This window comes from Bombina bombina, chromosome 3, assembly GCF_027579735.1.
Source record: "Bombina bombina isolate aBomBom1 chromosome 3, aBomBom1.pri, whole genome shotgun sequence".
NCBI classification, from domain to species: domain Eukaryota; kingdom Metazoa; phylum Chordata; class Amphibia; order Anura; family Bombinatoridae; genus Bombina; species Bombina bombina.
The window spans coordinates 1,151,793,678-1,151,817,407 of NC_069501.1; the positions used below are offsets into that span (position 1 = coordinate 1,151,793,678).

A 23,730-nucleotide genomic window follows, 5' to 3' on the forward strand; every position below is an offset into this window, starting at 1 on the left:
GATCCTCAGGCCAAACTGATAGATGCCTTGGCAGTACCTTGGTTGTTCAGCCTAGCTTATGTGTTTCCGCCATTTCCTCTCCTCCCACGCGTGATTGCTCGAATTAAATAGGTGAGAGCTTCAGTGATCCCGATAGCGCCTGCGTGGCCACGCAGGACTTGGTATGCGGATCTAGTGGACATGTCCTTTCTGCCACCGTGGAAACTTCCATTGAGACAGGACCTTCTCATTCAAGGTCCTTTCCAACATCCAAATCTAATTTCTCTGCAACTGACTGCGTGGAGATTGAACGCTTGATTTTATCGAAGCGTGGATTCTCTGATTCAGTTATCAATACTTTGATACAGGCTAGAAAGCCTGTCACTAGAAAAATCTATCATAAGATATGGCGTAAATATCTTTATTGGTGTGAATCCAAGGGTTACTCATGGAGTAAAGTTAGGATTCCTAGGATTTTGTCTTTTCTCCAAGAAGGATTGGAGAAAGGGTTATCAGCAAGTTCCTTAAAGGGACAAATTTCAGCTTTGTCAATTCTGTTTCACAAACGTTTGGCAAATGTATCAGATGTTCAGTCTTTTTGTCAGGCTCTATCTAGAATTAAGCCTGTATTTAGACCTATTACTCCTCCCTGGAGTTTGAATTTAGTTCTTCGAGTTCTGCAAGGGGTTCAGTTTGAACCTATGCATTCCATAGATATTAAACTATTATCTTGGAAAGTCCTGTTTTTGGTTGCTATTTCTTCTGCTCAAAGAGTTTCTGAGCTTTCAGCATTACAGTGTGATTCGCCTTATCTCATATTTCATTTTGATAAGGTGGTTTTACTTTCCAAGCCTAGTTTCCTTCCTAAGGTTGTTTCTAATAAGAATATTAATCAGGTAATTGTTGTTCCTTCCTTGTGTCCTAATCCTTCTAAGAAGGAGTGTCTGTTACATAACTTGGACGTGGTCCGTGCCTTAAAGTTTTACTTACAGGCAACTAAGAATTTCTTCATCTTCATTATTCATTGTTTATTCTGGAAAGCATAGGGGTCAGAAAGCTACGGCTACCTCTCTTTCTTTTTGAGAAATATCATCCGCCTGGCATATGAGACTGCTGGACAGCAGCCTACTGAAAGAATTACGGCTCATTCTACTAGGGCTGTGGCTTCCACATGGGCTTTTAAAAACGATGCATCTGTGGAACATATTTGTAAGGCTGCGACTTGGTCGTCCCTTCACACTTTTTACAAATTTTACAAATTTTATACTTTTGCTTCTTCTGAGGCTATCTTTGGGAGAAAGGTTCTTCAAGCAGTGGTGCCTTCCATTTAGGTTCCTGTCTTGTCCCTCCCTTTTATCCGTGTCCTATTACTTTGGTATTGGTTTCCCACAAGTAAGGATGAAATCCGTGGACTCGTCATATCTTTGTAAAAGAAAACTAAATTTATGCTTACCTGATAAATTACTTTCTTTTACGATATGACGAGTCCACGGCCCTCCCTGTTATTTTAAGACAGGTTTATTTTATTTTTTGAAAACTTCAGTCACCTCTGCACCTTTTTAGCCTTTCCTTTTCTCTTCCTATAACCTTTGGCCGAATAACTGAGGGTGGAGGGGAAGGGGAGGAGCTATATATACAGCTCTGCTGTGGTGCTCTTTGCCACTTCCTGTTTGCAGGAGGTTAATATCCCACAAATAAGGATGAAATCCGTGGACTCGTCATATCGTAAAAGAAAGTAATTTATCAGGTAAGCATAAATTTAGTTTTTTACCTCTGTGATTAAATGGCCAGTCAACACAGTAGATTTGCATAATCAACAAATGCAAGATAACAAGACAATGCAATAGCACTTAGTCTGAACTTCAAATGAGTAGTAGATTTTTTTTCTGACAATTTTAAAAGTTATGTCTTTTGCCACTCCCCCTGTACCGTGTGACAGCCATCAACCAATCACAAATGCATACACGTACCATGTTACAGCCATCAGCCATTCACAAATGCATACACACTTATTCTTGCACATGCTCAGTAGGAGCTGGTGACTCAAAAAGTTTAAATATAAAAAGACTGTGCACATTTTGTTAATGGAAGTAAATTGGAAAGTTGTTTAAAATGGCATGCTCTATCTCAATAATGAAAGTTTAATTTTGATTGAGTGTCCCACTGAGCATCTTCTGACAGCCCCCTGATCACATGACTTTTTATTTATTATCTATTTATTGGCTTGCATTTAATACTGTTTGCATTTAATCTTAAAGGAACACTAAACACAAAATAAATCATTGCTTGAATTATGTATTCAGAGCAGATATTAACCTGAGAATAATTTGTATATGTATTTTTAAAAATTATATTACTTGTTTAAATATTGAAAAAATAGGGTAAAGTTAATGTCCATAAAGCTGTGTGGGCCGCCATATTGTAACCTAGGTTACCTTTTCTGCTGAGGCCAATTAGGAATGCTATAAATGTAAATGGCTTACTAGAATGTGCAACCAATGTCTGTACTGTGTGGAATATAGCTGTGTCTGTACTTTCATATGTAACATGAATTGGAATGTCCACAATATTCAGAATTAAATTACAGGAAAGGAGAACAAAATAAATAATGAAAGTATAATGCAAAGTTATATTATACTAATATCTTGAGGTGCTTAATGTCCCTTTAAATAACTCCTCGGGCGTGAACACATTGTTATCTATATGGCCCACATGAACTAGTAGTATCCTGTTGTGAAAAGCAAATACAAAAGCATGTGATTAAAGAGGCTGTCAATAGAGCCTTTGAAACAGGCAGAAATGTAGAGGTTTCAATGTTATAAAGTATATTAATCTAACAATGCTGGTTGTGCAAAGCTGGGGAATGGGTAGTAAAGGCGTTATCTATCTTTTTAAACATTAACAATTTTAGTGTTGACTGTCCTTTTAATCTACAACCATTTCCTGTCAAATTATTCTAAACTAGTCCTAAAGCCCGTGTACACGGGCCATTTGTTGCAGTACAGCGGCCCCACCCCTTGCTCTCTCTCTATCCCTCCTCTCTTTTGCTCTCTCTTTCTCCCCTCTCTTTTGCTCTCTCTTTCTCCCCTCTCTTTTGCTCTCTCTTTCTCCCCTCTCTTTTGCTCTCTCTTTCTCCCCTCTCTTTTGCTCTCTCTCTCCCCCCTCTCTTTTACTCTCTCTCTTCCCCCTCTCTTTTACTCTCTCTCTCCCCCCTCTCTTTTACTCTCTCTCTCCACCCTCTCTTTTGCTCTCTCTCCACCCTCTCTTTTGCTCTCTCTCTCACCCTCTCTTTTGCTCTCTCTCTCCCCCTCTCTTTTGCTCTCTCTCTTCCCCTCTCTTTTGCTCTCTCTCCCCCTCTCTTTTGCTCTCTCTCTTCCCCTCTCTTTTGCTCTCTCTCTTCCCCTCTCTTTTGCTCTCTCTCTTCCCCTCTCTTTTGCTCTCTCTCTTCCCCTCTCTTTTGCTCTCTCTCCCCTCTCTTTTGCTCTCTCCCCTCTCTCTTTTGCTCTCTCCCCTCTCTCTTTTGCTCTCTCCCCCCTCTCTTTTGCTCTCTCCCCCCTCTCTTTTGCTCTCTCCCCCCCTCTCTTTTGCTCTCTCCCCCCCTCTCTTTTGCTCTCTCCCCCCTCTCTTTTGCTCTCTCCCCCCCTCTCTTTTGCTCTCTCCCCCCTCTCTTTTGCTCTCTCTCTCCCCCCTCTCTTTTGCTCTCTCCCCCCTCTCTTTTGCTCTCTCTCTCTCTCCCTCCTCTCTCCCCCCCTCTTTTGCTCTCTCTCCCCCTCTTTTGCTCTCTCTCCCCCTCTTTTGGTCTCTCTCCCCCTCTTTTGCTGTCTCTCTCCCCCTCTTTTGCTGTCTCTCTCCCCCTCTTTTGCTGTCTCTCTCCCCCTCTTTTGCTGTCTCTCTCCCCCTCTTTTGCTGTCTCTCTCCCCCTCTTTTGCTGTCTCTCTCCCTTTCTTTTGCTGTCTCTCTCCCTTTCTTTTGCTCTCTCTCTCCCTCTCTTTTGCTCTCTCTCTCCCCCTCTTTTGCTCTCTCTCCCCCTCTTTTGCTGTCTCTCTCCCTCTCTTTTGCTCTCTCTCTTCCCCCTCTCATTTGCTCTCTCTCCTCTCTTTTGCTCTCTCTCTCCCTCTCTTTTGCTCTCTCTCCCCCTCTTTTGCTGTCTCTCTCCCTCTCTTTTGCTCTCTCTCTTCCCCCCTCTCATTTGCTCTCTCTCCTCTCATTTGCTCTCTCCCCCTCTCTTTTGTGCTCTCTCCCCCTCTCTTTTGTGCTCTCTCCCCCTCTCTTTTGTGCTCTCTCCCCCCTCTCTTTTGTGCTCTCTCCCCCTCTCTTTTGTGCTCTCTCCCCCTCTCTTTTGTGCTCTCTCCCCCTCTCTTTTGTGCTCTCTCCCCCTCTCTTTTGTGCTCTCTCCCCCTCTCTTTTGTGCTCTCTCCCCCTCTCTTTTGTGCTCTCTCCCCCTCTCTTTTGTGCTCTCTCCCCCTCTTTTGCTGTCTCTCTCCCTCTCTTTTGCTCTCTCTCTTCCCCCCTCTCATTTGCTCTCTCTCCTCTCATTTGCTCTCTCCCCCTCTCTTTTGTGCTCTCTCCCCCTCTTTTGTGCTCTCTCCCCCCTCTCTTTTGTGCTCTCTCCCCCCTCTCTTTTGTGCTCTCTCCCCCTCTCTTTTGTGCTCTCTCCCCCTCCCTTTTGTGCTCTCTCCCCCTCTCTTTTGTGCTCTCTCCCCCTCTCTTTTGTGCTCTCTCCCCCTCTCTTTTGTGCTCTCTCCCCCTCTCTTTTGTGCTCTCTCCCCCTCTTTTGTGCTCTCTCCCCCCTCTCTTTTGTGCTCTCCCCCTCTCTTCTGTGCCCCTCTCTTTTGTGCTCTCCCCCCTCTCTTTTGTGCTCTCTCCCCCTCTCTTTTGTGCTCTTTCCCCCTCTCTTTTGTCCTCTCCCCCCTCTCTTCTGTGCTTTCTCCCCCTCTCTTTTGTGCTTCTCCCCCTCTCTTTTGTGCTTTCTCCCCCTCTCTTTTGTGCTCTCTTCCCCCCTCTCTTTTGTGCACTCTCCCCCCTCTATTTTGCTGTCTCCCTCCCTCTATTTTGTGCTTTCTCCCACCTCTCTTTTGTGCTCTCCCCCTCTCTTTTGTGCTCTCCCCCCCTCTCTTTTGTGCTCTCCCCCCCTCTCTTTTGTGCTCTCCCCCCTCTCTTTTGTGCTCTCCCCCCTCTCTTTTGTGCTTTCTCCCCCCTCTCTTTTGTGCTTTCTCCCCCTCTCTTTTGTGCTCTCCCCCCTCTCTTTTGTGCTCTCCCCCTCTCTTTTGTGCTTTCTCCCCCTCTCTTTTGTGCTCTCCCCCTCTCTTTTGTGCTCTCCCCCCTCTCTTTTGTGCTCTCCCCCCTCTCTTTTGTGCTCTCCCCCCTCTCTTTTGTGCTCTCCCCCCTCTTTTGTGCTCTCCCCCCTCTCTTTTGTGCTTTCTCCCCCTCTCTTTTGTGCTCTCCCCCTCTCTTTTGTGCTTTCTCCCCCTCTCTTTTGCTGTCTCTCTCCCCCTCTCTTTTGTGCACTCTCCCCCCTCCCTTTTTGCTGTCTCTCTCCCTCTCTTTATCCCCCTCATCTGTTCTCTCTATCCCCTCTCTTTAGAGCTCCCGCCCACATCACGTAGGGCCCCGCCCATGTCACACCCACCCGGCCACGCCCACTCCACCACACGCTGACGCCAGATGCCAAGTCATTTGGAAGGCCAGGTGTGTTTGTCCTCGGGCGCAGTCTCTACTGCGCATGACAGCTTCGGACAAACACACTTGGCCTTTTATTATATAGGATATTGTATTGGACAGAAAATCAAAACTATCACACAAGAAAGCCACAATATTAATAGATTATATTTTTACAACCCCTTATGATCAGCAATAGTATGAGAAAGTTGCTTAGTGCTAAATAATTAGTAATCAGATAACTGTTTCTGCTGTCTGTGATAACTGCTAGCCATATCATATGTGCACAGATAAGGGGAAGTTTGATGAGAACAAACTATACAATAATATCAGTAATGCCAGTTAAAGGGGCATGAAAGTTTAAATTAAACTTTCATGATTCAGGCTGAGCATGCAATTTAAAAAAACAACAAAAAAAAAAAAATCTTTCACATTTACTTAATTTTCTCTGTACCCTTTGTTGAAAAGCACTATATGGCACCAGTCTTTCAACAATGTTTGTAGTAATATTATACTTTGTTAAAAAATACTGCTGTCACCTTGTGCTCAAAAGTGTATAACATTGTTGCAATATATGCAAAGTATGCTTTTCAACAAAGAATACCAAGAGAATGAAGTAAAGACACATTGATGTTATTTTTATTTATGTATAATATAATATATATCCGCAGTTACTCTGTTTTGCAAAATGAGTGCATCCCAAATAAATGGGGGGTTACATTTGAATTGCTTTGTGGTCTCAGAGCAGCCCAGGGACATAACCCAAGGCTTCTTCAGCATCTGTTTTATAACACCCCTTCTGTGACCAGCTAGGGACAAATAGAAATGAGATCCTGCACTGATCAAGCAATCACTGTGCTAATATTTATGCTTCTTACAGAAATCCACTTCAGCCTCTGAGTATAGCGGTAAAAAAACACAAATTTCACAAAGCTTTACAATGTCTTTTTTTATGGTGTTCATGATTAGCCATTCTATGTAACATTTAATTCAGTGGTTCCCTATATTATTAAAAAATAAATTCACAACAAAATCCTGCTACAATGTATCTGGTAGTTTTGGTGAAGCTGCATAGACAAGGAATTCCTTGCTAATCTTGTAATATATTTATACAATAAACAATGTACAAAATCAAATATCACAAATAAATCTAATAAATAAAGTGATAGAATAATTGTGTGGGGAAAATACAATCTATTATGTATATTATTACAAAATGATCTATAAAAAAAACATGAAATTAGCATCTCCTCCCTTCCTTGGCCTTAGTACGCATTGATGTACATTTACCTGTGCACTGATGGCTTTTTCATAGAAAATCTTCAAAGGAAGTCAGCACCTCTCACCAAACTTCAGGGGCATGGGAAAAGGTTTAAGCCAAGTCCCAACATCATACTCCACAATTCAAAAGATTTTCAGCCTCCAAAAAATAGTTTAAAAGACCTTTATTGTTTCATGCAGGGTCCATAATACAAACAACGTTTCAAACCAGCAATTGGTTCTTAGTCATGTTCCTGTATTATGGACCCTGCATGAAACAATAAAGGTCTTTTAAACTATTTTTTGGAGGCTGAAAATCTTTTGAATTGTGGGCTTTGTCATAGAAGCATTATATAGGATCTCAGCATGACATTTCTATACAGGATTGATGCAACTGAGAGATCTTTTTTAAAGGGGCAAAATGGTCTTGAATATAAATATAGAGATATTTATATAACAATATGTAGACGAGTACGTTGAAAAATGCCTCGGATTTTACGTGAACACATAATAGTAACACAGAAGGGTGGAGCTGATGATTTTATGTCCCTGATAGATGCAGTTTTGAGATTTTTTTTTTACTGCATACAATCTGTTGCCATCTGTGATCTGCGATACGTTAAACAACAATATTTGAAATGATACAGACTCAGACCCTAAGTGACTATTTACTGTGTACTTCATACCAAGAATACTGTTTGCCTGTCAGTATTAAAGGGCCATAATACCCAAATGTTTAAACACTTGAAAGTGATGCAGTATAGCTGTAAAAAGCTGATTAGAAAATATCACCTGAACATCTCTATGTAAAAAAGAAAGATATTTTACCTCAAAAGTTCCTCAGTAGCCACCTCCCATTGTAAAGGATTTCTAAGCAGCATTTTAGTGTGTTTGTCCTGGGACATCTGAAGGGTCTAGCATCGTGCACTCTCATATTATTTCACCAATCAGGTAAAGGAAGCTTACTATGAAATCTCATGAGAGTTAAGTTAAATCTCATGAGATCACAGTAAGAGTTCATGACCTCAGCACTGCTGATGCTGATTGGCTGCTGTTCATTTCTTCATTTTTTTAAATTTTTTTACCTGCAGCTGGGAGCAGCTGAGTATAACTTTTTACACAGAACTTACTCTGCTGAGCTGAGGAGATTGTGAGGTAAAATATCTTCCTTTTTTACATAGAGATGCTCAGGTGATATTTTCCTGTCAGCTTTTTACAGTTATACTGCATCAGTTTCAAGTGATTTAGCATATGAGTATTATGTCCCTTTAATACTGGTGTGCACCTATCATAAAGCTTGAGTTGCTCTAATACACGAGTAAGAAATTGTAAAGTGTACTATTTTTATCATAAATATTGAGGCACAACGATTAAAGTTCTTAAACGCACTTGGGTAGAGCCTGCTGATTGGTGGTTAAATGGAGCCACCAATCAGCAAGCGCTACCCAGGTGCTGAACCGAAAATGGGCTGGCTCCTATGCTTACATCCCTGCTTTTTTAAATAGAGATAGCAAGAGAACGAAGAAAAAATTATAGTTGCTTAAAATTGCATGCTCTATCTGAATCATGAAAGAAAAAATTGAGTTTTATGTCCCTTTAAGAAAATTATTATTTATTTGTATAGCACTGTAAAATTCTGTAGCGCTCTATCTGGACTGCAATGTATATATATTTCTCATATAGTTATTGTATCACTTTATTTATTGTAATATATTTATACCTTGACTTGGTGATACTTTTTTTTACTTTTATTGAGTGTAAAATGTTGTACAAAGCTAGCTTTTGGATTGACAGCCTTTTAATATCCATAAAGCGCATTCCTTTAAATAGCATGTTTCTAAAATGATTAATACCTGAAAAGAGTTTGGCAGAAATAAGACTTTCATAATGAATCTGTTTTATTACCCACTTTGATAACAAAACATTTGGTAAACTTGACTCAACATAAAGGTATTTTACAGATCACTAAGAGGGTTTTATGTTATATGGGGGGGGGAATTCAAGTCGCCGATTGCATCTCATTTAAAGGGAGATGATTTACATTTTTTGTCTTTGTAGTTCAATCCAAAATAGGGCTTTTTTTTAAAGATATATTACGGTTATTATTTTCTAAGAAACCAATCGTGTGAGTTTTTTTGGAGTCTTTTTTGCTCTCCATCAAAATTTGATTGTTGTCCCTATAAGCCAATGAACATTAATATAAATGTAACAGTTGTGTACAAACATTAATTTTCTGGTGGTTTCAGTACAAATGTAATCATTTAAGGGGTTAAAGGGACATTAAACCCAAATTTTCTCTTTCATGATTCAGATAGAGAATACCATTTTAAACAACTTTCTAATTTACTTCTGTTACCTAATTTGCTTCATTCTCTTGATATTCCTTCCTGAAAAACATATCTAGATAGGCTCAGTAGCTTCTGATTCGTGGCTGCACATATTTGCCTCATGTGATTGGCTCACCCATGTCCATTGCTATTTCTTTAACAAAGGATACCTAAATAATGAAGCAAATTAGATAATAGAAGTAAATTGGAAGTTTGTTTAAACTTGTATTCTCTGTCTGAATCATGAAAGAAAATGTTTAGGTTTAATGTCCCTTTAAATTCATAGTTATAATATGCATGAAATAGTGCAGTAATTAAATGCTTTTTCAAATTAGAGCATTTTCTTTTCACACCTGTATGTCCCTTTAACTAAACGGATTTTTTAAATGGATTTTTTTTCTCACAAATGCCGTTTTACAGTTTAGTAAGCACAATTACCACAGTGTCCCTTTAACTTTATGCAAAGGAAATAAATTATTGATTTGTTAAACTGCTGCTGCTTTTCATGTGCATATTAGACCCACTTTAAACACATTGCTTCTTTAACAGAGATTTAAAGGGATATGAAACCCACATTTTTCTTTCATAATTCAGATAAAGAATGCAATTTTAATCAATGTTTCAATTTACTTCTATTTTCTTCATTCTCTTGGTATCCTTTATTGGAGGAGCAGCAATGCACTATTGGTAGGTAGCCAAACAAATTGGTAAGCCAATAAGGTATATTTGTGCAGCCACCAATCAGCAGCTCCTGAGCCTACCTTGGTTATTTTTCAATAAAGGATACCAAGAAAACGAAGCAAATTAGATAATATAAATAAATTGGAAAGTTGTTTAAAATTATATGCTCTATCTGAATCACAAAAGAACAGTGTTTGGGTTTCTTGTCCCTTTTAAGTATCCCTTTCTATATAGCATAGGTTCACTTTCTCATTGGCTCTTCTGTTAGTACAAATTAAAAAAAAAAAAATCTTAAAATGAACACAAGCCATTGGGTGGTATGTTCCATATGTGACCACAAATAGCATCTCTTATGTATATGTCTCCATACAGGGCTATCTATACTGAAGCAAGTATAAACCTGAATACTGAAATAATTGACAGATGATTAGCGTCGCTGCTTGCAGGCAGGGAAGGACATTTAAAGACAACTTGCGTCTGGGCATTTGGCCTCGTTACATAGAGCTCAGCTATATGGTGCATTGTATAGGGTGGAGACATATTAAATATGTCTTTTTTTTTCTAAATTGCAAATAACTCACACGTTCTACAATTTTATTTAATGTTTTTATTGGTTTATAAAAGCATAATTTCATGAAATTAACCACAATCAAACCTCATTTAATTTATATATAGGAAAATAATCTGAGAGGTATATAGAATAGAAAATAAATAATACCACAAGAAAATCAATCTAACATATACAGTTTAGCTATATTTGCTTTAAACTGGGCAATATAGAGCAGCATTTGTCATTAACACTCAAGTCACCATAAGGCATAGTGAATGTAATTTCTCTGAAAAGTGCATATTTACCACCATTTAAATCCTTTGTTTATATGGTGATACTCAGTCTGTGAGCACATCTGGTAATAACCAATATTAGCCAATAACTGGAGGCATATATGTGTGTAACTACCAATAACCAGTAGTGCGTTACTGCTCCTAATTGTATCTAGATATGCTTTTTATCCAAGGATAGCAAGAGAAATAAGTAAATTGAATAAAATAAGTAAATTGCATGCACTGCCTTCCATGTCCATTTAAATGTAAGTGTAGAGTGATATCCTAGATACACTTCTGATTTCACCTCCTGGAAACATCAATGTTCTTAGTGTTAAAGGGACATTGAAATTCCTTATTCCATTCAATTTGATAACCACTTTGCTGTGATTAAACACAAAGGTAAAGTCTCGCTCAGGAGCAGGGCATAGCTGGGACCTGTTGGATCAAGCTGATTATTGGCTCACCGGGCCAAGTCTTCCTCAGGAGATGGCAAGCTTGCAGCACCAGAGTCAGCATTTACCCATTATGTTTAACCTTTCTGCGTGTCTTATGCACATAGTTATCCTAGTTAAAGTTGTTCACTAATACAAAAATGACATAACCTACAAATCAGGGTATGTAATCTTTACATAAGAATGTCCCTTTAACGATTCTGGCCTGTGTTTTCACAGCAAAGTTCACTAATTGGGGAAAAAAACATCCTTGGAATCCTCAAGAGGAATTTTAGCTTAAAAAAACACAACATAAAAATGAAATCTATTTAGTCTTCCACTGGATATTTTTATACAGAACAAACTGAGCACATGCCCATCCAAACCCAAAATATATTCAATTTGAGATTAAAATTTCCCATTGAGGTTTACATATAATCATTCAAACTTTATTTGAATGATTATCAAACCAATTAAAGGGTAACCAAACCCAATTTTTTTCTTTCATGATTCCGATAGATCATGCGTTTTTAAGCAACATTACAATTTACTTCTATTGTCAATTTTGTTTCATTCACTTGGTATCCTTTATTGAAGTAGCAGCATTGGGAGATAGATGAACACAATCATTAAGCCAATGACAAGAAGCATATACAGTATGTACAGCAACTATCTCCTAAGCCTACCTAGGTATGTTTTTCAACAAGGGATACCAAAGGAACAAAGTAAATTAGATAAAAGAAGTAAATTAGAAAGTTGCTTAAAATTATATGTTCTAACTCAATCATGAAAGATCTTTTTTGGGTTTCCTGTCCTTTAAGATAAAAATATATTAATTTATTATAAACATGTTAACTTTTAATAGGATTTTATTATTCTAAATTTATTTTAATTTGTATAACATAAGCATGTAAGGCATCTCCTCATTTTAATATATGTATTGTGCCTATAAACAATTAAGGCAATATGTGCTGTACTGGCTTTGATATAAAATAGTTGGGTGTTGCAAAATTATTTTATTGAACTAATGATCCATATTAAATTCAAGCTACACCCTTCCTACTGTAACATTTCTGATCGAATAGAAACTATAAATGAAACATTAAAGGAATATTAATCTCACATTTTAATTTCCCATAAATGGTTTAAGTATGAACAGAGAAAAAAAAAAACATTTTCAATGTACGTAAACCCCTTAACGACCAGTGACACACACTGTATGTTTGCCTTTTAATGGGGCTCTATTTTTTTGATAGAGTGGTCTCGCCGCCAGAGCCCAAAAGGGATGGAGGTCATAAAAGAGTGTTCTTGCTACTGGCGATGAGACTCGCTCTATTATGAGCAAAAAACCCTTAACAACCAAGTGGTCGTTAAGGGGTTAATATTATTTTTTTTCTGCTTTTCCAGTAATTTCAGTTTAAAATTGTATTTTTTTTTTCACTCCCCAAAGAGGCTGGACTGTGTAATATAGAACCATGTTCCTCCTACATGCTGCACAGTGATTGGTTGATATGTGCAGGTTATCTGTCCCTAGCCAGTCACAGAAAAGAAAATAAGATAAACAACAACCAAGAGGCTTTACAAGAGGTGTGTCCCTGGAATGCAAAACTGCAAATTTTACAAAAATTTCAACTTTTTAATGCTTGTAAACATTTATTTTGAAGGTAAATCTTTTGCAACAAGCTACACTTTAATGCTTTTAAAACATATTTTGTATTAAAATATTTTGCAATGCATTGAATAATGTTGCATGCATATTTAAAAAAAATACTTAAAAGGACATGAAAAGTCAAACTTAAACGGTCATGTTTCAGATAGAGCAAGTCATTTTAAGACACTTTTAAATTAAATTTCTATTATCAAATTTACTTTGTTCCATTGATATCCTTTAATGAAAAGCATATGTACATATCCTCAGCAGCAACAATAAACTACTGAGTTAGCTAGTAATTGATGGCTACACACATTTGTCTTTTCATTGGCTCACCATATGTATTCAGCTAGCTCCCGGGGTGCATGGCTGCACTATAGCTGGCTATAACTATGTGTTTAAATCATTTTGCAGGGGCTAAACAAATAGTTATATGCAAACAACAGTGCATTAATAAAATACTATAATGCATTATATGTGTAGATAGATAGATAGATAGATAGATAGATAGATAGATAGATAGATAGATAGATAGATAGATAGATAGATAGATATGTCCATTTAAGCTATTGAAGTGCTAAAAACAACAATGCAAATCACGGGCAAGAAAGGAATACATCATTAATAGCAAATGTACAGCAAATGCTGATACCTATCATGGATTATGGGGACATAGTATATGCACCTGCTCCGCAAACTCACCTTAATAAACTAAATAAGTTATATAACTCGTTCTGCCGCTTTGTGCTACAATGTAACTATAAGACCCACCATTGTGACATGCTAAAAGAACTAAACTGGCTGACGCTGGAATCCAGACGCACCCTCCATCTTTCCTGCCTTGTATTTAAGAGCCTTTCTGGGAAGCTCCCACCCTGCCTAAGCAGAATGCACTCCCCTGCTATTCCCACCTCCTATAACCTCCGATCCAATAACAGCACATTATTTAGCTTGCCTCAATACAAAAGGAAAGCAGCTCGATACTCCTTTTCCTACAGAGCGCCACAATTATGGAATGACCTCCCTCACACTTTAAAAACTTCCCCAAGCCTAAAATCCTTTAAGAGATCCCTCTCTACATATCTCAAAACAGAATGCTCCTGTCATGGTTGATTAAATATTTCGTACCTGCTCTATGTTAAATGTTTGCATATATTGTGTATTATTATTGTTTTTGTATTTTATTGTACCCTATTGTATCAATGCAATGTTTTGTGGTCCCAGGACATACTTGAAAACGAGAGAAATCTCGATGTATCCTTCCTGGTAAAATATTTTATAAATAAATAATAGGTAGTTGAGAGATCTGAAAACGAGAGCAGCAGACTATAGGAGACTGAAGTGATTTACAAAATGAAAGGGCTGTAGATATAAATAAACACTGACATATGAGCCAACACCAAGCATCAAGGAATGTCTGCTGACATTAACACTGACAGCTCTTCACTGCAGATGACTGTACAGGTATAAGCCCTGGGAGGGAATCTATATCACATGAAATAAGTCTAAGCTATATTTGACTATGCATATTTTCCCCACAATTAGCTTTAAAGGGATATAAAATGCAAACATTTTCTTTTATGATTCAGCTAGAGCATGCATTTTTATACAAGTTTCCAGTTTCTTAAATGATCAATTTTGCTTCATTTTTTTAGTATCCTTTGCTGAAAGTGCGCTAATGGGAGCTAGCTAAACACATTGGTAAGCCAATAATATTGTGCAGCCACCAATCATTAGTTATCTCCAAGCTCCTAAGTTTACCTAGGTATTATTTTCAACAAAGGATACCAAGAAAGCAAAGCAAATTGGATAACAGAAGTAAAGTTGTTTTAAAATTGTATGCTCTGTCTGAATCCTGAAGGAAACATTTTGGGTTTCATGTCCCTTTAACCTCTCACATTTCCTATTCTATGTCAGTCACAAGTGGTATATGTGTATAGCTGCCAGCCACTGGTCATGTTTAGCTTAGCAATTAACAATTTAGATATAGATATAGATTTATACACAGGAATGGAAAAATGTAATTTTACTTTACTAGTCAGGGGGAAAAGTTACCAACCCCTTGGAAAAAGCTATTGCTATTTTCTCTGGAAATAGGGTTTACCAAGAAGCAAATCAAACCTGATGGTAAGTGATGGTAAATCCAAGCGTATAACAAACTAAAAATCAAGTGGAGTTTAAGTGATGAGATATGTAACAAAAGAGTGCTAAACTCACCCTTTCTGTGCCGTTGCACAGCACTAAACTCAACGACTCTGGCCACCCATGGCAGATTTCTCTTCTTTTTGGAGAACGCAAAACTCTTCTGAGACAATTCCATCTTAGAAATGTGTGTTGGAGTTTAGAATTCTCCAAAATGTAGAGATTAGAGATGTAGCACTATTTAACATGATCTGCAGTAGAGATTCTTGGAGTTTGCATGAAATTCTGGCCTATTTATTTAGGAGAGCAATGTTACAGCGCTGCAATCCATAGTCTAGTCTACAGATGTAGTAACTTCTTAGGAGTCCACACAGAAATATTGGAAATGTAATGGATTTGTAAAATGTTATGTAACGGTGTATAGTTATTGACATTCATTCATTTAAACAAAATAAATAAAAGTTCTACAATTACTTTTAGCGAATTAGCTAATATTATGTTTGATTCAATGTAAATTTGTGCAAAACATATTGATAATCTATGTACAATTATGCAATTAATTTGTGCTTTAGATAGCTTAAAGGGCCACTAAAACCAAAATGTTTTTTTCATGATTCAGATAGAAAATACAAATTTAAACAACATTACAATTTACTTCTATTATTTATTTTGCTTCATTTTTTAGATATCCTTAGTTGAAGAAAAAGCAATACACATGGGTGAGCCAATCACACGAGGCTTCTATGTGCAGCAACCAATCAGCAGCTACTGAGCATATCTAGATATGCTTTTCAGCAAAGAATATCAAGAGAATAAAACAAATGAGATAATAGAAGTACATTCAAAAGATGTTTAAAATTGCATTCTCTTTCTAAATCATGAAAGTAAAAATGTGGGTTTCATGTCCCTTTAAAGTGATGGTAAAGTGGAGGTTCAGTGATCATAAAGGTAAAAAAGTGTGCTAAACTCACCTTTTCTGTGCCTATGTACATAGCTAAACTCAGCGGCTCCGGCTGCCCACGGCATATCGGTCTTCTACCAATGAGGTGCTGCTTGCACCTCTAAACCAATACCTGTGCGTGCATACAGAAACCTGTCAGCTGACACGCATGGCTATTGGTTTAGAGGTGACAATGACAATTTCACCTCTTTGAAGGAGACCTTTGTGCCGTGGGTGGTCGGAGCCGCTGAGTTTAGCTATGTGCATCGGCATAGAAAGGGTAAGTTTAACACCTTTTGTTACCTATATGATCACTGAACCTCCACTTGATTTTTAGTGATGGTAAATCGGAGCGTTTGTTAAAATGTTATAATATTGCAAAGGATGATGCTGACTTTATGTAAAATAAAATTGCTGCAGTGCCAGCCGAACCTCCATATGGAGGTTTTTTGTTCTTCTTAAAATATGCAAGGAAGATTAAAAAATGAAGTATTTTATCTTTAAACGGGATTGTTATAAGTAATGTTCTATATACTTTTTCTGATGCAATGGAAACTACCTGATCTCTTGTGTTTCTTTCTAATGGTTGATAATATATTTTATGGCTGGGGAAAAAAAAATTATATTTTTAATGGAAGAGAATTATAAACTATAATTTACTTTTAATGCTGAGAAAGAGAACATTTTTGCATTTAATTTAAAAACAAAATTAAAATTGTTTTCATATTTGCTACTTCACGAATGTTACCGATAACCGCATGTATAAAAATAATACAAGTGCCGATCCGGTCGAGTTATTATACTTAGCATTTCTAATGAGAAATGGTACATTCATATCATTCCATTTTTGTAACACTATGTTCTTTTTTATTACTCTCTTAGACATGGCATCTTTTCTACAAATAATGAAATACCTAGCAATACCGAAGAAAAGAAAAAGGTATGTGCTTTGTGTATATACTGAGCAGAAGACACGTGCTAGTGTAGGGATACAGTATTCACAATATAAAGGGAAACGGTTTTGTAAGGGAATCTCAGAATAGCAGCGTTAGTGGTTACGGAAGATTGTGTAATTGTTATGTATTGCTTGGAAGATAAGGTGCATATGATTTGCATTGTTAGAAAGAAAAATAATATTGGGTTGAGCACAATCTATCATTTGACAATTATAAGCAATTTAATGGCTGTAAATGTTTTTTTTTTTTTTTCTTATGTTGATGCAATCACTGTCATTTTCACAGTTTATCAGCAACACACTTTCACCTAGATTATGAGTTTTTAGCGCTATGGACAAATTAATGAACACAACAAAAGTTACGTTATTTAATTTCCTATAGTGCTGCTATTACAAGTTTTCAAACATACGCCTTTTGCGTGCAATATGGTTGCGTTGAGCTCCATACCGCACACAATCAGAGCGCTGCTGAGACGTGCTCGTACACAATTTCCCAATAGACATCAATTGGGAGAGACAGCCAAAAAAAAAAACTAACACCTGTGATCGCGGAAACAAAAGTTCCGTAACGCAGCCCCATTGATGTCTATGGGGAAATAAAAATACTGTTTAAACCATAAACCCTACGTCTAAACACCCCTAATCTGCTGCCCCCAACATCGCTGACGCCTGCCTATAGTTATTAACCCCTAATCTGCCACTCCCGATATCGCCGCTACCCAAATAAAATTATTAACCCCTAATCTGCCGCTCCCGATATCTCTGCCACTATACTACATTTATTAACCCCTAAACCGCCAGCCCCCCACATCGCAACAAGCTAAATTAAACTATATTAACCCCTAAACCTAAACCTAACTTAACCCTAACACCCCCTATCTTTAACATAATAAAAATGTAGCTAAATAAAATTTACAATTATTAACTAAATAAACCTATTAACCCCTAAACCACCAGCCCCCCCACATCACAACAAGCTAAATTAAACTATATTAACCCCTAAACCTAACCCTAACCCCCCCTAACTTTAACATAATTAAATTAGATCTAAATTAAATTTACAATTATTAACTAAATAATACCTATTTAAAACTAAATACTTACCTGTGAAATAAAACCTAAGCTAGCTACAATATAACTAATAGTTACATTGTAGCTAGCTTAGGTTTTATTTTTATTTCACAGGTAAGTTTGTATTTATTTTAACTATTTACTAACTACCTAGCTAAAATAAATGCAAACTTACCTGTGAAATAAAACCTAAGCTGCCTTACACTAAAACCTAACATTACAAAAAATAAAAAAACCTATTATTACAAAAAAACAAACAAAATTATCCAAAAAAAATAAAGATTAATCCTATTCTAATACCCTTACAAAAAAACACCCCAAAATACAAAACCCTATTCTAAAATAAACTACCAAGGGCCCTTAAAAGGCATTGCCCTGAGATAAACAGCTCTTTTGCTCCAAAAAGAATACAAACACCCCCTAACACTATACAAACCCCCACCCCCCAAACTACCAAAGGACCTTAAAAGGGCCTTTTGTGGGCATTGACCTGAGATAAACAGCTCTTTTGCTCCAAAAAGAATACAAACACCCCCTAACACTATACAAACCCCCACCCACCAAACTACCGGGGCCCTTAAAAGGGCTTTTTGGGGGGTCCTTAAAGGGGCCTTTTGTAGGACATTGCCCTGAGATAAACAGCTCTTTTGCTAAAAAAAAAAACACCCCCTAAAAATATACATTACACAAAATAACAAACAAATTATCAAAAATAAAAACAATTACACCTAATCTAATATCCCTATCAAAATAAAAAAGCGCACCCAAAATTAAAAAAACTAGCCTACAATAAACTACCAATGGCCCTTAAAAGGGCCTTTGTGGGGCATTGCCCCAAAGATATCAGCTCTTTTACCTGTAAAAAAAAATACAAACACCACCCCCAACAGTAAAATCCACCACCCAACCAACCCCCCAAATAAAAAAACTATCTAAAATAACCTAATAGTACAAATATTAGGAGGTCCACACTTAAGCTCCAAAAGCGCTACTGGTGAGAAATATCACATATAACAGGGTGTAATAAGAGCTAAAAGACTATGCAGCCAATCGCCAAATAGTAGATAAGTCCCCAAGGTCTTATCAAAGTAACAAATACAAATGCAAGAGTTGGAGATAGCGCTTAATCAAAGAGATCACATATACAACCTGATTTAGATGTTGGACATAAAAGTTGTAAGCATAAAAATAATGTCCCTATGTATTATATCATAATCCTAAACAGTACAGAATTCATATTAAACACTGTACAAATCAAAATTCTACAGGTCCCAATTGATATATATGTAAACCTGAGAATCTATATTTAGCGGACATATAATTTGATCCTAACAGTATATTATATATACAAAAATTGATACACTCTTTAAAAATATAAAATGTATAAATGCATAAATATTACAAAATGTTATCAGAAAAAATACAGAGCAGATAAAGTCCTTTAATCTTGATATCTTGTGCCAAAAATGGGGATATAATCTCTCTCCCCCTATCAGATGTACACTTACTTGGTTTAACCTCAATCACATATGAGGTAAGTATCAGGCACTCTCAGAGTATGGATAATAGATTAGGTGGTTTCGATCTTCAGATCACACAGCAGGTAGAAACTTCCGGTATTACCCTCAATTCAGTCTCCCTCCGTTCAAATGTAAAGCAATATGGCTTTTTGTGGAATGGCAGCAACCAAATGGCTGTGAGGTGCAGCATGCAACAATTGAATGAATGCCTGCCTGCGGGGAACGAGAACAATATTATATCCACCAGGCAGCAACAATCATATGTAGAGCACAGAAATAACCTAAGCTACCCACTGCCCTGAAAAGGGCATTTGTATAGGCATTGCCCTTAAAAGGGCATTTAGCTCTTTTACTGCCCAGACCCTAAACTAAAAAAAAACCTACCCAAAATACCCTTAAAAAACAACCGATGATCCACTTACAGTTGTTGAAGTCCCGCTTGAAGGATCCATCCAGCCGGCAAAGTCATCATCCATGCAGCAAGAAGTCTTCATTCAGACGGCCTCTTCTATCTTCATCCAGCCGGCGAAGTCCTCATCCATGCAACAAGAAGTCTTCATTCAGACGGCCTCTTCTATCTTCATCCAGCCGGCGAAGTCCTCATCCATGCGGCAAGAAGTCTTCATCCAGGCGGCCTCTTCGATCTTCATCCATCTGGCGCAGAGCGGGTCCATCCTGAAAACATTCGGCATGGAGCATCCTCTTCATACGGTCACCGCCGTACACTGAATCATCAATGCAAGGGACGCAATTCAAAATGGCGTCCCTTGCATTCCTATTGGCTGAAAAATTTGAATCAGCCAATAGGAATTAGGGCTGCTAAAATTCTATTGGCTATTCAAATCAGCCAATAGGATTTAAGCAGCTCTCATTCTATTGGCTAATTTAGTTATGAGTTTTATGTTACAGATTTGTAGCGTAACACTCATAACTACTGACCTTAGATGGCGGTACAGATCTTGTCGATTTAGGCTGTAACGCTCACTTTTTAGCCGTACCGCAAAACTCGTAATAACGGCGCTATGGGAATCACATGAAAAAACATAATTTTTACGGGTGCGGGACTGACGTTGCGGTACAGGCTAAAAGGTGTGTGGTACACCTATACTAACAACACTTGTAATAGCTGCAGTGCTGTTTTAACGCTGCAAATGCCATATTTTCAGCGTTACAAGCAGCAACACAAAACTTGTAATCTAGGTGTTTATTAATTAATTAATGGGTGAAATATGGCCCTATACTTAAAGGGGCATGAAAGTAAAAATTAAACTTTATCTTCTCAGTGCCCTGCTGAATTTTCTTTTCCCCTGTGCCGCTGTGCGCCCGCCTCCATGCTCCAAACACTCTCCCCTCCCACCTCTATATACCTGCGGTTGCTGCCGCATCTCCTCAGTCCCCTCTGGAACTCCCTGACCTGCTGAATTTTCTTTTCCCCTCTGCTGCTGCGTGCCCGCCTCCCTGCTCCAAACACTTCCCCCTCCCACCTCTATATACCTGCGGTCGCTGCCGCTTCTTCTCAGTCCCCTCTGGGACTCCCTGTCCTGCTGAATTTTCTTTTCCCCCTCTGCCGCTGCGCGCCCACCTCCCTGCTCCAAACCCTCCCACCTCTATATACCTGTGGTCGCTGCCGCATCTTCTCAGTCCCCTCTGGAACTCCCTGCCCTGCTGAATTTTCTTTTCCCCTCTGCCGCTGCAAGCCCGCCTCCCTGCTACAAACCCTCCCCCCTCCCACCTCTATATACCTGTGGTCGCCGCCGCATCTTCTCAATCCCATCTGGGACTCCCTGCCCTGCTGAATTTTCTTTTCCCCTCTGCCACTGCCCGCCCGCCTCCCACCTCTATATACCTGCGGTCGCTGCCGCATCTTCTCAGTCCCCTCTGGGACTCCCTGCCCTGCTGAATTTTCTTTTCCCCTCTGCCGCTGCTCGCCCGCCTCCCTGCTCTAAACCCTCCCCCCTCTATATACCTTCAGTTGCGGACACGCTGAGGGTGCGCCAAAGGCAAGCCCGTCAGCGCCCGTCCGCGCCTGGACTGCACGCATCGCCACAAACCATAACCTCTGCACCGCTATGACGCCAGCACCCTCCTCTCTCTTAACACCGGTAAATCATCAGCATGCCACCTCGCATCCCCGACGAACACCAGAGGACCATTCACCTGCTGCAACTGTTCCTCTATTTTTAGGTTTCAGAATTATCACACATAGGAGGATCTTCTTTGAGAAAATCAACACCTTCTAGTAGGATTCCCTACCATCCACTTCTGGAATTATAATATAAGCCTTTTTTATATATTTTTACACTTTTGTAATTTTATATTTTTATATTTTGTACTTTTTGCATTTTTGCAATCCTTTGCATTTTTTGCACTTTTTGAGTAATTTTAACCCAATTTCGTTTCATCTTCTCATCTTATTTTTTCACTTTTTGCACTTTCTTCACCAGTTTTAAGGCATCATTTTAAAAAAAAAATTTTATATTTTTTGCACAGTGAATTCATCTACTTTTGGCACAACATCACTTTAGGATTCAACACGGATTTATCATAGACTTCTATCACAGACTTTTCTCTGGGACTATTTGAACATTTTCTAGGATCTTATTGTATTGCTCTTTATCCATTGTACTGTTTTTATCTATTTTACATATATTTTTAAATTCATAGCTTATTGTATTACATGGATCCATGTTATGTACTATAACATTGTTAATTTGTACTCAGATTTTGGAACTAGTAAACTGTTTCAAAACATATTTTAACAGACATAGACTAAATAAATATTTTAGAAGATACAGCGTTCTAAATTACACCTAATGCTATATCCATTTAGATATCTTGGACACACATGATTGTACACATTATAGGTTTGAAGCAACATCACAAGCATTGGACATACTTCACTCTTATTCTGCCCCAGCCTTCTTTTTAGTGCGCTTCTAATTATACTCTACTGTTTCTTTACCTCCCTCCCCACCACAAACCTACCAAACATCCCTCACACAAACAGCCGCAAGAACCTCAACTGCATCCTCCTCAACACCCGCTCCATCCACAAGCACACCATCAAAATCTGGAACCTGCTAGACTCCACCTCCCCTGACGTCGCCTTCCTCACCGAAACCTGTCTCAACCCCACATCAGCGGCAGACATCGCCATTGCCATCCCCAACGGCTGCAAAATCTCCCACAAAGACCACAGCAACCGACCTGGAGGAGGCATCGCCATCATCCACAAACACTCCATCCAAGTCACAACCACCTCCTATGATCACTCACCAGACTGGGAACATCTACACTTCAAGATCAAGGTCAACCCCCAACACCACCCTCCACAGCACCCTCATCTACAAACCTCCAGGACCTCGTCCCGCCTTCTGCGACTCCATCACCGACCACCTTGCACCCCACGCCCTCGCCTCAAAGGACTACATCCTCCTCGGCGACCTCAACTTCCATCTAGACAAGCCCAACGACCACAACACCACTAACCTCCTGGAAAACCTTGGAACCATCGGACTGAAGCAACTTGTAAATGCCTCAACCCACATAGCCGAACATACCCTCGACCCAATCTTCTCCGCAGGCAACCACATCTCAGTCAACCACATAACCGAACTCCACTGGACTGACCACCACTGTATACACTTCTCCTTCAACAAACCCACCACGCACCTCCAGCATCACCACCCGCCCCGCAGAAACTGGAACAACATCACCCAAGAACAACTGTACTCCACCCTGATCAAATCCCCCCCAGCGACCTCCACTGACGCAAACTCCTCCACCCGCCACCTACGTCGCTGGATCACAGACTGCGCCAACACCTTCACCCCCCTCAAGAAACTGTCCAGCCGCCAGCCCACCAACAAGGCCAGCTGGTTCACCACCACCCTCCAGGATTCCAAACACCACTGCAGATGATTGGAGAGAACATGGAGATTCAGCAAGTCCCCCTCGGACAAATCCGCCTACAAAGAAGCCATCACCACCCACCACCACCTCATCAAACCACAAAGAAAACCACCATCCTAGACAGAATTCACGCCAATGCCCACAACAGCAAGGAGCTGTTCACAGTCATCAAAGAATTCTCCAAACCCAACAGCGATACCAACAACATCCCACCCTCCCAGAACCTCTGCGATAACATCGCTACCTACTTCCACCACAAGATCATCAACCTCTACAACAGCCTCGAGCTCCGGAACTCCCCCTTCACCAAAGGCCCACCCACCCCCACCGACACCTCACCCAAACCCACCCCCCCCCCACCATCCACGGACTACCTGG

At 39.2% G+C, this 23,730-nt stretch overlaps 1 protein-coding gene across 2 annotated transcripts in view; it reads left to right on the plus strand.

Annotated features, from left to right (window-relative positions):
- The window catches only part of EXPH5 (exophilin 5), a 262,162-nt gene that overhangs the window by 195,541 nt on the left and 42,891 nt on the right, over positions 1 to 23,730 (plus strand). For both annotated transcript variants that reach the window (XM_053708543.1, XM_053708542.1), the window contains exon 4: positions 16,777 to 16,834. In XM_053708543.1, the coding sequence (XP_053564518.1) occupies positions 16,777 to 16,834 (58 nt within the window). The remainder of the gene's footprint in view (positions 1 to 16,776; positions 16,835 to 23,730) is intronic.